This window comes from Chrysochloris asiatica, unplaced genomic scaffold, assembly GCF_000296735.1.
Source record: "Chrysochloris asiatica unplaced genomic scaffold, ChrAsi1.0 scaffold00018, whole genome shotgun sequence".
NCBI lineage: Eukaryota > Metazoa > Chordata > Mammalia > Afrosoricida > Chrysochloridae > Chrysochloris > Chrysochloris asiatica.
In genome coordinates this window covers 21,051,650-21,068,299 of record NW_006408536.1, presented here as the reverse complement: position 1 = coordinate 21,068,299, position 16,650 = coordinate 21,051,650, and the positions used below count along the sequence as shown (strand labels likewise).

At 40.1% G+C, this 16,650-nt stretch overlaps 1 protein-coding gene across 1 annotated transcript in view; it reads right to left on the bottom strand.

The window, feature by feature from the left end:
* The window catches only part of PIR (pirin (iron-binding nuclear protein)), an 81,363-nt gene that overhangs the window by 36,542 nt on the left and 28,171 nt on the right, over positions 1-16,650 (bottom strand). Inside the window, exon 4 of the mRNA XM_006835690.1 lies at positions 9,798-9,882. Coding sequence (XP_006835753.1) covers positions 9,798-9,882 — 85 coding nt within the window. The remainder of the gene's footprint in view (positions 1-9,797; positions 9,883-16,650) is intronic.

Below are 16,650 nucleotides of genomic sequence, written 5' to 3'. Positions count from 1 at the left end.
GCACCTGACCCAAGCCATGGTATTTTCAATACCCTCATATGCATGCAGAAGCTGGACAAACAAAAAATGAGCTGGATGGAGGTGGGACTGTCTCTGGTCCCATAGGACAGTGAAGTCAGCAGCATGTTTGAGGTTAGGGTTGTCTTGTCAAACATAAAAAAAATTGCTTTCAAATAGGCAAATTCTGTTCTGGCATTTGCCTTCATTTCCGAGGAGGTTGCCTCACAGACTGATTCTTGCAAAAGTCCCTCATGACACCTTTTCTCTGATTTTTTAGAAATAGATACCCAGGACTTTCTTCTGAGGTGGCTCTGGGTGGGTTCAAACCAGCAACCTTTCAGTTAGTGGTCAGATGCTTAACAGTTTGTGCCACCCAGGGTTTCCTATCCTGCCATCCAAACCCAACCCAACCCACTGCTAGTGAGTCGATCCCAACTCACAGTGACCCTGGCTTTCCAAGACTAAATCCTATGGGAGCAACTGGTGGGTTTGAACTGCTGACGTCGTGGTTAGTATAGCGGTCCATTACCTAACTCACAGTGCCACCAGGACTCCTTAACCCTGTCCATTTCCCACTTGTGAACAGGCAGCTGCTGACAGTTAAATATCATTCAAACACGGTTGCAGCAGTACATCAACAGGGAGCTGCCAGAAATTCAAGCCGGATTCAGAAGAGGACGTGAAATGAGGGATATCACTGCTGACATCAGATGGATCTTGGGTAAAAGCAGAGAATATCAGAGAGATGGTTATTTAAGCTTTATTGACAATGCAAAAGCATTCGACTGTGTGCATTGTAACAAACTATGGATAACACTGATATTCCAGAACACTTCATTGTGCTCATGAAGAACCTGGAGATAAAAACAAGAGCCAGTAGTTAGACTGTTACTAGAGGGTGTTGTAGTTAAGTGCCGTTGAGTCGGTTTCAACTCATAGTGACCCTATATAGGGTTTCCAAGGAGTGACTGATGGGTTTGAACCACCAACTTTGCAGTTAGCTTATCCTACAGCACCATATCAGGACTCTATATAAGGTGATACTGAATGGTTTAAAATCAGGAAAAGTGTGAGTCACGCTTGTAACCTTTCACCATACTTTTTCAGTGTCTATGTTGCTGAGCAAATAATCCAAGAAACTGGATTACATGAAGAAAAATGTGGCATCGGGATTGGAGGAAGCAGTCCAGTGTTTATCCTGCAGCATCACACCAGGACTCAAATGTATGAATCATAAAATTATACTTAGAACTTATTTTAGGCATTTGAATTTACATGAATGTCAAGTTTGGGGACATTTTGAAAACTAAAGCACAGCACTTAAAGGGTCAAATGAGGATTCAATTTAACAGTGTGACAGAGTAGAACTGCCCGTAGGGTTTTCTTGGCTGAAATATTTGTGGAAAGCAGGTCACCAGGTCTTTCTCCTGCAGGGTTGCTAGGTGGCTTCAAACAGCCAATCTTTCGGTTACCAGACAAGCATCTAAGTACTGCACAACCAGAACTCCTTCATAAAAATGTTGCTGTCATTAACTGTTGTAGAGTAGGTTCTGACTCATACCCACCCTGTATAGGGTGTCCTAGGCTTAGTGAGCTGAAATGGACTGGTGTTGGTCATTTAACTAACAGTGACAAACTGAAGAGGAACGGCATCCCATTCATTGTCAAAAAGAACATTTCAAGATTTATCTTGAAGGACAAATAAGTGTCAATGTGACAATTATTTAAATTTACAAATCAACCACTAATGCCAAAGACAAAGAAATGGAAGCTGTTTACCAGCTTCTATGGTCTGAAATTGATCAAACTAGCAATCAAGATGCATTGATAATTACTGGTTATTGGAATGTGAAAGTTGGAAACAAAAAAGAACCAACAGTTGGAAAATAAGACCTTAGTGATATAAAAAATGCCAGAGACTGCATAATAGAATTTTCAACAACATAATGATTAGAAATTGTGATGGAATACAAACTGAAAAGTTTCAATAAATTGATGCAGCCATGGAGGCGCTCATTAGTCTATGACAAGAAATATGGAAGACAACTACCTGGCCAGCCTTTTGGAAGAGATCCATATTTGTGCCTATTCCAAACAAAGCTGACACAACAGAATGCAGAAATCATCAAACAATATTTGCTATTAATATCACATGCGAGTAAAATTTTACTAAAGATAATTCAAGAACCGTTGCAACAGTACATGGACAGGAAACTGCCAGGAATTCAAGCCAGATTCAGAAGAGGACATGAAACAAGGAATATAATTGCTGATTTTAGATGAATCTTAGCTGAAAGAAGATAGTATCAGAAAGATGTTTACTTTATTGACTATGCACAAGTATTTGACTATGTGGAACATAACAAACTACGGATAAAATTACAAAGAATCAGTATTCTAGAACACTTAATTATGTTCATGAGGAACCTGTCCATAGGCCTAGAAGCAGTCATTAGAACTGAACAAGGGGACATTGAATGGTTTAAAGCCTCAACTTCAAACCTTAATATTGAAGCATTCTATGGGCAAAATATTTAAATGGTGCAGGAAACTGGATCAAAAGAAGTTGGAAGGAATACACAGAGCCACTGGACCACAGAGAAATGGCCAACATTCAACCATTTCAGAGGGTAGCATATAACCACTGAAGGAAGACGTCCGAGCTGCAAAGAAGGTATTGGTAAGAAACAAGCCTCTAGGAATTGAGATTTTTCAATAAACGGATGCATTGCCAAGAAATTTGGAAGGCAGCTATCTGACCAACCACTTGAAAGAGATCTATAGCTTTGCCCATTCCAAATGATCCAGAAAATGGGGTGGTAGTTGAACCAAATCATTAAGATTTATATGCAAGTAAAATTTTGCTGAAGGTAATTCAGAAATGGTGGCAGCAGTATGTCAACAGGTAGCTGCAGAAATTCAAGCTGGATTCAGAAAAGGATGTGGAACGAGGGATATTATTGTTGACGTCAGATGGAACTTGGCTGGAGGCAGATAATACCAGAAAGATGTTCACTTGTGTTTTATGTTAACAAATTCTGGGTAACATTGGGAAGAATAGGAATTCTGTAACACTTAATTGTGCTCACGTAGAAAAAGGGAATGCGTTGTTTAAAATAAGGAAGGTGAGGATCAGGGCTACATCATTTTACTGTAATTATTCAAACTGTCTGCTGAGTAATCCGAGAATCTGGACTATATGAAGAAGAATGTGGCATCAGGACTGGAGGAAGACTCATTTACGGCCTTCGATATGCAGATGACACAAGCTTGCTTGCTGAAAACGAAGAGGACTTGAAGCACTTACTAATGAAGATCAAAACTTACAGCCTTCAGTATGGATTACACCACAACATAAAGCAAACAAAAATCCTCAGAACTAGACCAATAAGAAACATGATAAATGGGAAAAAGAATGAAGTTGTCAAGGATTTCATTCTACTTGGAATCCCAATCCAAGTAGAATGCCCATGGAGGTAGCAGTCAGGGCATCAAACAATGTATTGCATTGGGCAAATCTGCTGCAAAGGACTTCTTTAAAGGAGTAAAGGGCTTTGAGGAGTAAGGGGCTCCTGACCCAAGCCATGAGATTTTCAATCACATCACATGCATATGAAAGCTGGACCATGAATAAGGAAAACAGAAGAAGTGATGCCTTTGAATTATGGAGGTGAAGAATATAGATAGAACATATCATACAAAGAACAAATCAGTCTTGGAAGAGATATAACCAGAACACTCCTTAGAAATGAAATGAGGCTGGTGAGACTTTGTCTCGCTTACTTCATACATGTCATCAGGAGAGGCCAGTTCCTGAAGAAAGACATTGTGCTTGGTAGAGGGTCAATGAAAAAGAGGAAGACCCTCAATGAGATGGACTAACACAATGGGTTCAAACACAGCAATGATTGTAAGGAGGGTGCAGGACCGGGCAGTGCCTTATTCAACTGTGCAGGGTTGCTATGAGTTGGAACTGACTTGACGACACATTACTTCAACAAGCATAGCAGCAGAGGTGGTATGAAAGACTATAGGGGAAATTAACCAAGTGGCTGGTGATGGCCAAGCTTGATAAAGTCACTCAGAAAATGATGGAGGCGTGAGGGCTACAAGTTTCTAAGAAATGTTTGGAAACAATTGATCTCTTCCCAGAAATACAGATTTATGTCCTTCGTAATGAATGGAAACAAACAGTTCTCTCTGTGTATAAGCTAACAGCAAGGAAAATCAGATCGCCTTGCAAGAGATGATAGAAGTCATCACACACACACACACACACACACACACACACACCCTAAAAAAAAAAATCAAAAAGAACAAACGCAAACAAACAAAAAACCCACACTTATTCTTATTTTAGCCAAGAACTAACATGAAAAATGTGTGGCCAATGTGAAAGGAATCCAGTTCTGTCATAAATGCAACAAATTGGATTCTTTGTAAGTGATGCAGAGGCCGGTTCCAGAAACCTCATTGCATGAAACATCTGTTTTCTGCAAGAGTAGCACAACTCACCAGAAACGTGCTTACCCCGGAGGAAATAAAGAGATGGCAACAATCGATTGCAATCCTATTTATGGGAAGGAATTTATATAAAACCTAGTCGGATTCCTTAAGAGATGTTTCCAATCTCCTTTTAACTGGATGCATGCCCCTTGGGATCACTTTCCTATTATCAGGGGTGGGATGGTAGCAGTCTAGGCTTCTATTTCTATTCCATCCGTTAGGGACTGATACAAAGAAGTCAACATTAAATTACCTAACTGCAAAGCAAATGCCAAAAGCCAAACATAACCCAGACATCCCATGTCAAATCCCTTTGCCATGAGTAACGACACAATCAAAATACTATCAAAAAAATATGTCCAGGAACCAGTCAATGGCTTACACATTTCAAGGACCATTTGATATTACAGGAGTTCCCAAATAAAATGTATTTCGACAGTTCTTGGAATATATCATGGAATTCGACCTGAAAACGTGATGGAGAAAAAGTAGCAGCAGTAAGACAAAGGGTGATCTTGACTTGAAGGTTCATATTCAAATGTACATAGTAGCATTTTCCAGGCGGCCAGGACTCGCCACTCTGTAAACAAGTGTTTTGTAATACTTGGGTTAATCGTTTGTCAGGCATTGGGACAGAGAAGTCTCCAGCTTCGGATCTGTCACTGAATGCAGTGTAAATATAAAGTGTGTGTGTGTGTGAGAGGCAGAGAAAACGCACTGTGACTAGAACTTATGTCTTGCAAAAGACAGGTGCTTTTATTGCATAGCTAGGTTCACAATTCAAACCAATGTCAAACTCGCCATCTTTAGGGAGACAGACTCTCACATCTTTCTCCTTTGGAGCCACTGGTGGGTTTGAACCTCCAACCTTGTGGTTAGCAATCCAAGGTGTAAACCCACTGTGCTCCTTAGGTGGATGACAGGCTTGTTTAAACCTAGATAGACCACTACTCGTCTGTCTGTTTGTCATACTGTGGGGGCTTGCGTGTGGTTGTGATTCAGCTGAGCTTCCAGATTAAGACAGACTAGGAAGAGGGAGAGATGGACTACTTTCAAATATTTAGTCACTGAAAACCTTATCAATAGCAGGAAGCATGATGAAGAACACCACAATATTGTCAGATATAGTGTCGGAAGATGAGCCCCTCAGGTTGGAAGGCACTGTGGGAGAAAAAGAGGAAGACCCCAATGAGATGGACGGGCATAGTGGGAGCAACAATGGGCTCAAGCGTAGCAACGATTGTGAGGTTGGTGCGGGACCGGGTGGTGTTTCGTTCTGTTGTGCACAGGGTCACTATGAGTCGGTATTAACTCGATGACAACTAACACAATAATAAAAACAACAAAATGCTAACTGCATACCTAGGTTATTTTCTTGTGTATGCTCCCAAAAATGTTAAAAATGCATTTCAGGTTTAAAATTAGGAATGACAATAAAAATAGCATTGTTGTTGTTGTTAGGTGCAGTCGAGTTGGTTCCTACCCATAACGACTCTATGAACAACGAATGAAACACGGTCTGGTCCTGTACCATCCTCACAATTGCTAGGCTTGAGCTCACTGTTGCTGTCACTGTACCAATCCATCTTGTTGGAAGTCTCTCTCTTTTACTCTGATCCTGCACTTTATCAACTATGATGGACTGGTCCCTCCTAATAATACGTTCGAAGTATGAAAGACGAAGTCTGGCCATCTTGGCTTCTAAGGAGGATTCTGATTGTACTTATTCCAACACAGATTTTTTTTGTTGTTGTTATTTTGGCAGTCCATGGCACTTTTAATATTCTCCTCCAACACTATAACTCAAATGCATCAACTCTTTTACGGTCTTCTTTATTCACTGTCCATGGTTTGGGTCAGGTACACCTTAGTCCTCAAACTTCCATCTTTGCTCTTCAACACTTTACAGAGAACTTGTGCAACAGATTTGCCCAATGCAATAGTAAGCCATTTGATTTCTTGACTGCTACCTTCATGAGTGTTGATAGATCTAAGCAAAATGAAGTCTTTGACAGCTTCAATCTTTTCTCCATTTATCATGTTCTAATTATTCCAATTGTATTTTGTTTTGTTTACATTGATCTTCATCAGTAAGTATTTTAAGTCCTCTTAGCTGGTAGCGTAGTGGTTACGAATCGGGCTGTGAACCGCAAGGTCAGCAGTTCGAGACTATCAGCTGTTCCGCGGGAGAAAGATGAGGCTTTCTACTCCCGTAAAGATTTACAGCCTCGGAAACCCTGTACAGGGTCGCTATGAGTCGGAACCGACTCCACGGCACACAACAACAACAACAACAAGCTTTAAGCAAGGAAGGTTGTGTCATGTGCATGTTAATGAGACTTCTTCCAATCCTTCTTCTTCATATGATGCAGCTTCTTGGATTATTTGCTCAGCATACAGATTGAACACGTGTGGTAGAAGAACACAACCGTGGTGCACACCTTTCCAAATTTTAAACCATTCAGTGGTTCCTTGTTCTGTTCGAACTAGTGCCTCTTAGTCTATGTACTGGTTCCTCATGAGCACAATTGAGTGTTCCAGAATACTCATTCTCCACAATATTGTCCATAGCTTGTCATGATCCACACAGTTGAAAGCCTTTGCATAGTCAATAAAGCACAAGTAAACATCTTTCTGGTATTCTTTGCTTTTAGCCAAGATCCATCTGATGTCAATAATGATATTCTTCATCCCAAATCCTCGTCTGAATCCGGCTTGACCCTCTGGCAGTTCCCTGTCAATGTACTGTTGCAGCTGTTTTTAAATTATCTTCAGCAAAATTTTACTTGCATGTGATATTAATGATATTGTCTGATAGTTTACACATTTCGTTGCGTCTGTTCTCTTTGGGAGGGGCACAAATACAGATCTCTTTCAATCAGTTGGCACGGTGGCTGTCTTCCAAATTTCTTGGCATAGATGAGTGAGTGTCTCCAGTGCTCCATCAATCAGTTTGTTGAAAGATTTCCGTTTGTATTCCATCAATTCCCAGAGCCTTGTTCTTTGCCAATGCCTTCAGTGCACACTGGATTTCTTCTTTCAGTACCACTGGCTCTTGATTATATGCTGCCTCTTGAAATGGCTGAACATTAACCATTTCTTTTTGGTACAGTGACTCTTTCCAAACACCAGATATATCTCCTGAGGCAATATCCCAGTTGTTGATTCTAACTCACATGGCAACCCCATATGTGTTACACAACTGTGCTCTGTAGGGTGTCCATAGCTGTGGTCTTTTGGAAGTGGAAAGCCAGACCTTTGTTCTGAGGTGCCTCTGGGTGGACTTAAATGGCCAACCTTTTGGTTAGTAGCTGAGCCCTTAACCATTAGTGTAACCCAGGGACTCTGAGGGACTATAGGTTGGTAGTTAAGAACACAGCAAAAATGAACATGAACCGTCCACTTAATGTTGCTGGGGCTGTGGAGAAACGAGTACTCCCACACACTGCTGTAGGCATGTACTTTTGGAGTGCTACCTACCAGACAATGTCTTTTAGAATTAAACATGCATATGTATGCTGTGGCCACCCCAGGAAAACAAATCCTAGATGGAAGGACAGGTGTACAAGGCCAGTTGACAGTGGCCAAGCACGAAGACCCAAGTGAGCGCACATGGATAAGGGAAGAACGTTATAGCCAATAAGCGTTGAAAATATCCTATTGAATGAATGAGTCAGTCACACAGGGAACAAGTACTGTATACGCCCACGTGTCTGAACTATCTGAGATAGACAAGTGTATACAGGTCCCAGTTTATTAGTGGTTCTCAGGAGTGGGTTGCAGGAAGGAGAAAAGGGGGAGTCATTGCTTTGGTGACACTGAGCTTCTGTTAAGGGAGATAGGAAAATGTAGAGATGAATAATAGTGATGGTTGAACAACATGATAAAGATACCTAATGCCACTGTATTCTATCGGTGAAGAATGATGAAAAAGCAAATGATTTCCAAGGGAGAAAGATGAGGCTTTCTGCTCCTATAAAGATTTACAGCCTCGGAAACCCCATACAGGGTCACTATGAGTCGGACTCCACGGCACACCATCACCACCATCACAATAAACTGAGAGAGGGTGATGGAGAGAGAGAAAAAGCGTGCCACCTGAGTATACTGGAAAGGATTTCTACCAGGTACTGCTTTAAAAAATACAAGATGCAAAAAGGTGCTTGTTGTTGTTGTTGTTGAGTGCCATGGGCTCTAGTGACCCTGTATAGGGTTTCCAAGATGCGGCTGGTGAGTTTGAACTGCCGACTTTGTGGTCCAAACTGACCTTGGGGTCCAGCGCATTATCCCACAGCCCACACCAGGACCCCTAAAAGATGCTTAGGGTTCTGTTTTAGTACAATGACAAAGTTAGCCTAGAGGAGCTTTCAAAAAGTTCATGGAAAAATGAAATTAAAAGATAATAGAATTTGTCCATGAACTTTTTGAAGTCCCCCCCCCCCGTTTATGCTGTCACACCTATTACTGTAAATTCCCTTTTAAGTGTTGTTGTTGTTAAGTATACTCAAATCAAAATGTAGGCTATACTTAACTTATTACATATAAAGCAGTTTCTGTACTTAGAAATACTCCAAGCAAAAAGATCAAAAAGAGGATAATGATTTCTGGTGTAATCATATTAAAAATAATATTTGTCTTAACTACTTGGGAATTTTCTAATTATTCTTTGGATTCAAATGTCAGTTTTTAGGGAAGCCCTCCATCTCAACACCTGGATCCCACACGGAGTAAGCACTTGTTTGTAAATAATGCAAGTTTGAATTTGTCTTCAGGAATACTACGTGTCAATAGTGGCTGGTACAACCCCTGCCTTTTCTAGTTATCTTTCCGCAGCTTTGAGCAAGTACCTAATCTGCTGAGTTTTAGCATCCACAACTGCCAAATGAAGAATATGGCCTGGAAAGTCCAACCCCACCAGTAATGGTCTCTGTCTAGTTGACCTCAACTCCTAGCAACCGTGTGTGTGTCAGAGTAGAACTGTGCTCCACAGGGCTTTCAACAGATGCGTTTTTGAAGGTCTGGAGGGAAGTAGATTGCTAAGCCTTTTCACTCAGGGACTCCAAGAGTTTGCACACCTCTCACAAGAGGTCCAGCCGAACATTCGAATTGCTTCCTGATTTTAATTTGAAAAGCCCCAGCTATACTTGCTAATTTAAATGCACATCCCCCTGAGATATCCATAAAACATAGTGCTGACCTGACATTCTGCAACCCTTGCCTTCCAAAGAAAGCACACACCCAACCCTAATTTTGTCATGAAACAATCACAAAACCTCAGAGGCCAGTCATACCTTTGGGAATGGGCTGAGAATGCTTTGCTCCTTGGTCCAGTTTGAAGTCCAAATATAAAGTTGGTGTGCGAGTATAAATCTTGGACTGAAAAAGAAAAAAATGGGAAACCAACTCTTAGCACTTTTCCAACGATACGGTTCTGTACTTCAGCTGGGCTCTTCTGGAATAAACCTGGGGCCTATTCCATAGCTGTGATAGAATTGCATGGTTATATTTACAGTTCCTCTTTTAAAAAATGGAGTTCTGGTATGGTGCTGTAAGATCAGCACTGGACACTTAACCACACAAGGTTGGTGATTCAAACCCATCAACAGCTCCTTGGAAACCCTACACAGGGTGACTATGAGTCAGAAGCAAATCAATGGCACTTAACAGCTTAGCAACAACAACTTAGTAAAAAAACAAAAACAAAAACCAAAGCCACCACTATCGAGCTGATTCCGACTCATTGTGATCCTACGTAGGATTTCCAAGACTCATCTTTCTCCTGGGGAGCAGCTGGTGGGTTTGAACCACCATCCTTGTGGTTAGTGATCCAGCGCTTATTCTCCTTTGCACAGTTCCTCCTAGCAAGCTGATAATAAAGCTAAGCCGCTACTACATCTCCATCTTATGGGTCAGGGTCTAACAGCTCTCCGAGGTTTATAATGTGGTTTACAAGCTCATTTCAAGCTGATGGCTGGGCCCCTATAGCTACTTCTCAAATACAGTCTGATGTCAGTATTTTACTGGCCAACTGTTGCTCCAACTTTCTAATTTCCAAGCTTTCACTTGGTAACATGACAGGCCACCTCGTATCCAAATGGATGTTTCTTTCCCAGTACTCGATAGAAATCATTTTCTAAGTTTGAGATGCAAAAACGTGGCCTGCAAAGATTCTCTTTTATTACTTGGCTTTCTTGCAAAAAACGACTGTTCGCTTGGCTTGAAAAAGCTCTAAGCCCAAATGTAGGATGTGTCAGGTTTTTCCTCTGTAAACGGTGGTATTCATTCCATAGACAGTTAGGCAGAGTGTGAAATTTAGTCACAGAGGCAGGGGCCAAAATCCAAGGGATTTTGCTACAAACTTTATGATGTCTCAGTGTTAATCACAAAACCTTTGTGGTGCTAGTAATTTTTTCAAAAAAAATCACACAAAATGAAGAAGTAGATAGTAACAAGTTTGGTAAGGATGGGGAGTAATTGGAACTTTCAAACTGTGCTGATGGGACTGTAATTTGGTAAAATCACTTTAGAAAACGACTTGGCAGTATGCTGTATAGATGACTATGTTCATAAATTAGAGCTCAGCATTCCAACTGTTCACCTAGAGACAGGTACAAGAATCTTTAAATAGTGACAATGTTGGTAACAGTCCCAAACTGGAAATGCCCCACATATACTTTAACACTAGAATGAATCAGTGAATTGTAATATATTTGTATAATGGAATTCTCTGCAGCAAAGGGAATGAATGAATCACAACTGCTTCATCAACCCAGCTAGCTACCTTGGGTAGGGTAGTAACGTCATGTGTTTCTTGACCTGGATGCCAGTTTCATGATGATGTTCACTTGGTGATAATTCTCTGCTCTATATACTTGGCTTGTGTACTTTTTTGTAAAGATGTTATACAGGCTGTCCCTGACATAGCCACAGAGACCTTTTTACAAGGACTTCATCATCAGCAGATTTTGACAGTAAGTTGAATACCACATTAAAAAAAAAAAAAGTTTTCATTATTGCTTTTTATTAGCAGTATCTTTGTAATTGGATCATTATTTGTCTTTGGGGTTGGAAATATTACATATAAATTTACAGACCAATTTTAGCATAGTACGGAGTACATGTTACTAACGACAAAAGTACAAAAATAAAACCAGATGATCATAAGTGTAGCTCATCATAACTTGAATTCAAAGTTAAGTGAGGGACTACCTGCATTTCAAGAGGAAGTTGGCATTCATTAAAACCACAAATTTGTAAACGAACTGAAGGAGAGAGTTTAGCAGCCAGGATTACTGACTGTTCTTGATGAACATGTCATTTGGCAGAGACTAATTCTGTGAGCTCCACGAAAACATAGCCATGTCTGCCTTTTTCACCACTGAGCTCTCATGGTGGGCATTTAATAAATATCTATTGGATATATTTACTAACAGTATACACAGGATATTCTTCAGCATCTTTACATACGTGTACATTTGATTTTTGATCTGTACTTAGATGCCATTGGGGTTGGTTCAGGCAGAATGAAGTACTGCCCAATCTTGTACCAACTTCAAAATTGTTACTGTTTGAACCCATTGTTGCTGCCACTGAGTCAATCCATTTGTTGAGGGTCTTCCTCTTTTCCCTGACCCTCTCCTTTATCAAGCATGATTGATGTCCTTCTCCAGGAACTGGTCCAAAGTACATGAGACCAAGTGCTTCACCTTCATTGCTCCTAAGGAGCATTCTGGCGTTAATATTTCTTCCAAGATAGATATGTTTCTTCTTCTGACAGTCCACGGTATATTCAATATTCTTTGACATCATAATTCAAAGAAATCAATTCTTCTTCGGTCTTCCTTATTCATTGTTCAGCTTTTGCATGCATATGAGGAGATTGGAAATACCAGGGCTTGAGCCAGGAGCACTTCAGTCTTCAAAATGACAACTTTGCTCTTTAACACTTTAAAGAGGTCTTTTACAGCAGATTTGCCCAGTGCAATTCATCGTTTGATTTCTTGACCGCTGCTTCCATGGATGCTCATTGTGGATTCAAGAAAAATGTGATTTGTTGAACACTTCAGTCTTTTCTTCGTGATACTGCTTATTGGTCCAGTTGTGAGGATTTTTATTTTCTTCCTGTTGAGGTGTAATCCATATTGTAGGATGTATACAGTCTTTGATCTCCATCAGTAAGTCTTCTTTGCTTTCAGCAAGCAAGGTTGTGGCATCTGCATATCACAAGTTGTGAGTGAGTCTTCCTCCATTTGTTATACTGTGATCTTCTTCACATAGTCCAGCTTCTGAGATTATTTGTTCAGCATATAGAATGAATAATATCCCAAAACCTACGGCCATTGAGTTAATTCCAACTGAGAGTGACCATGGTAAGACAAAGTAAAACTGCTCCACAGCGTCTCTAAGACTTTCTTAAGGGAAGCTGACTATCCCATCTTTCTCCCATGGATCGGCTGATGGACTCGAATCCCTGACCTCTCAGTTAGCAGGCCAACACTTAACCCACTGGGGCACCAGGACTATATATATATATATATCCCTCGGAAACCCTGTACAGGGTCGCTATGGGTCGGAACCGACTCGACGGCACTTAACAACACCAATATATATATATACTTTTTTTGAAAAGTAGGTAGGTTGTACTTTTTATGGTCATTTTCATGAAAGTTTAAACACAGAGCACACTGGGTTGGCATTCAACAATTCATACGTGTTTTGATTCTTGACATTGTTTATAATCCCCACAAAGTACCAGCAGCACTCTTTCCGCTTCCTCCAAGTGTTTCCCGTTTCCATTCATCCTGCTTTCTGATCCCTTCCTGCCATCTGAGCTTTATTCCTGGGCAAATGCTGCCCTTTTTAACTTGTTTGGTTGCTTGTTCTAAGGCGTGTGTAAAGGTAAGTAGGTTTTGTTTGTTTAATTTTAATATTTCATGCTAGCTCTGTTGAAATGGCAAATAGAAATGATGTTCATTTCATTCAAAGATAGTAATGTCAGTCTTGAATGCACTTTGAGCAAATCTGGATGTAATTTTTCTATTATACTCAGTACTGATTTGCAACCATAAGTAAATATCATAATTATCCATATTCTTTCCTTAATTCTGTTGTTTATTTTTATGTATAGTATTAATCTAGTAGCATAGTGGTTACGAATTGGGCTGCGAACAGCAAGGTCAGCAGTTCGAAACTACCAGCTGTTCCGCAGGAAAAAGATGAGGCTTTCTGATCCCGTAAAGGTTCACTATGAGTCGGAACCGACTCCGTGGCACATAACAACAACAACATTAATCTACTAAGAGGCCCTCAAAATGGAAGGATAATTGAATTAAACAAATCATTCTTTTAGATCAAAACTTCAATATCAGTGTATATATCTTTTTCCACAGGGTTCAAATACATTGGTACATTATAACCTAAAATAAAATATTCCTCTACAAATCTGTTTCAGCATGGACAGAACTTCGAATCCATGAGTGAAATTGTTTTCTTCTTTCCTTCTCTGTTTTGGTCCTGATTAATAGTGCCTGCATGGGTAAGAAAATCCAAAGCTATCCTTGCTTCATCTTTCTTTCCTTTTCACAATCTCTGTTAAGTGTTTAGGGAAGTTTTCCTTAAAGGTTTAAAGTCTGTTCTTTGAAAAGCCCAGTGGCTTAAATACCATGCAATACAAACTTCTAGAAGGTAAGTAATGCAACATTTCCTAACAGTAAGTTTGGCTAACCGACAACAATAAGGAGGTCCCTGGGTGGTATAAACAGTTAACATCCTCCAGCTGGAGGTTTGAGTCCACCCAGAGGTGCCTCAGAGGAAAGACCTAGCCATTTACTTCCCCCCAAAAAAATCAGCTGCTGGAAATCCCAAGGAATGCAGTTCTACTCCGGCATAAGTGGAGTGAACTCCATGGCAACTGATTTTCAACAACAAGGGTGTTACCAAATCCAAGAAAGCCTTGTTTCTGGAGAGTACTCCAGAACCAAATCCTTAGTAAGTCTCAGACACCACTCTAATAATGAATGACGGTCTTCAAAACCACTTCCTTCCGACCCCAACTACCTTAATCTTATACCCTTCAAAAACTTTCCACTTAGCCTGGCTTGATTTTGTCAAGCTGGCTTCCTTCCTCTTTTTATATTCATAAATGTGATCTTAATTAGGAGACAAAATCATTCCCACATGGAAGTCATGTGGCTTAAAAACGTCTTCCTGAGAAAAGGGCACAGAGCATGCAGCCTTGGCACACATTTGGCCACTGCACCCCCTTTCCCTGAGAGAAGCTGCTGTGACCACCCTGTCGTCGTCCCTAACTATATGGGGTCAGGTGTCAGAGCTGGAGGGAATGCATTCACATTTAAACAGCAATTGTTCAGAAAATGCTTCCGATTCTCAGTCTTACTTCTGCTCTGAGCATTCTTAGTTGCCAGCAAGTAGGCTCTAAGTCACTGCGATCCCCTGTCCAACAGAACAACATGCTTCCCACTCCTGTGCCACGCTGGAGTCCTTCGTTGCTTCCAGCACGGGATCGGCCAGCATTCCATTGTGATCTATATATAGGCTTTTCATTCATTAACAGGCCTTTCTTTCTAGTCTGTCCTAGTCTGTAAGCTCTGCTAGAACCTGTCCAGCACAGGTGACCCTGCTGGGATTTGAAATACAGGTGGCAGAGATCCCAGTCTCACAATTAGTCACAGTATGACACATTGACAGACAGGTAAGTGATGGCCTACCATAATATGATGCTAAAAAAAAAACAAAAAACAATTACTCAACATCACTGTACTAATGAATATTGACGCTCAATTTCTAGAAGAGTGTTCCTATCTCTCCCTGGACCCTCACACTCATGTTGGATCATCCCTGTAATGTTGAACATAAAGATTTATGATTTTTTGCATTGTTACTAACTCTTAACGAATGTCTTGGCACATGAATCTTTTACCACATTTCCAACTTTTTTTTCTTTCAACGTGAATCCATGAGTCTGAAGTTCTGGTCATTTTAATGGCTGTTGATATACCCTATTGGGTATATCAGTGCCATGTGGTTACGGTTAAATGCAAATTGTTGAGCATGGATCAGCAGTTATTTTACTGAAAATGTCTCCTGTCAGTAGCAGGTTTTTCTAGTCTTAGTAGTTTTTCGACACCACAATCCTTTATGTACTCTAAATACGGGATTTTCTTTTCTAATTAATCTCTTGTTAGAAATTTAACTCATTCTAACAAATCCCTACTGTTCTTGTCACTATTTCCTTGTCATACACATAGAAAGACAAAGATTAATTTCTGGAAAGCAAAAAGCAAAGGAAAGATAATGTACCTGGAAATCTTTTTTAAATAGACAAAAGGGAAAAAGCTAAATATTTGGGGGGAAAAATGTTTAAAGGCAAAACCTTCATCAATATCTGAGAAGTCAATGTCTAGTACTAGATAGAAGCCCTGTTGGCAACATGACTTAAGCACTTGGCTGTAAACTGAAAGGTTGGCAGTTCAAATCCATGGAAGAATGATATGGCAGCCTGCTTCCCTAAAGATGACAGTCTAGGAAACCCTATAGGGCAGAGTTCTACTACAGGGTCACTATGAGTAGGAATTAACTTGACAGCAAGGGGTTTTGCTTTTGAAGCAATCATCATTTTGATCAATTGTTGTACTATTTGACTTGCTTTCATCCAAACTGTCTTCACCAAAATTTTGACAGCCTTATTTTTTAAATTTTAGCTAAATTTAAGAAAGAGAAATCGGTATCACTTTTTTATTGTGAGAATCAGTTTGAATGGAGTTCTGCTGGAGCGCTGTAGGATCAGCACTGGCCTGCTAACCACAAGGTTGGAGGTTTAAACCCACCAGTAGTTCCTCGGAAACCCACAGGGTCACTAAGAGTCAGAACTGACTAGATGGTACTTAACAATAACAACATCAGTTGAAGTGATATTTTAATTATTAACTTACAATGATAAATTAGTAATTAATTATGGTAATTCAATCAACACTACCAAATACTGTCAAGACAGTAATAACAAACATTAAATAGATTTAGGACTTAGAATGTACCAAAAACTATTCTAGGTTCTTCATGTGTATTAATATATTTTAATTTTAATTCATTCATTTGCTAATTAATTCCCTCATTCAGTAAATACTG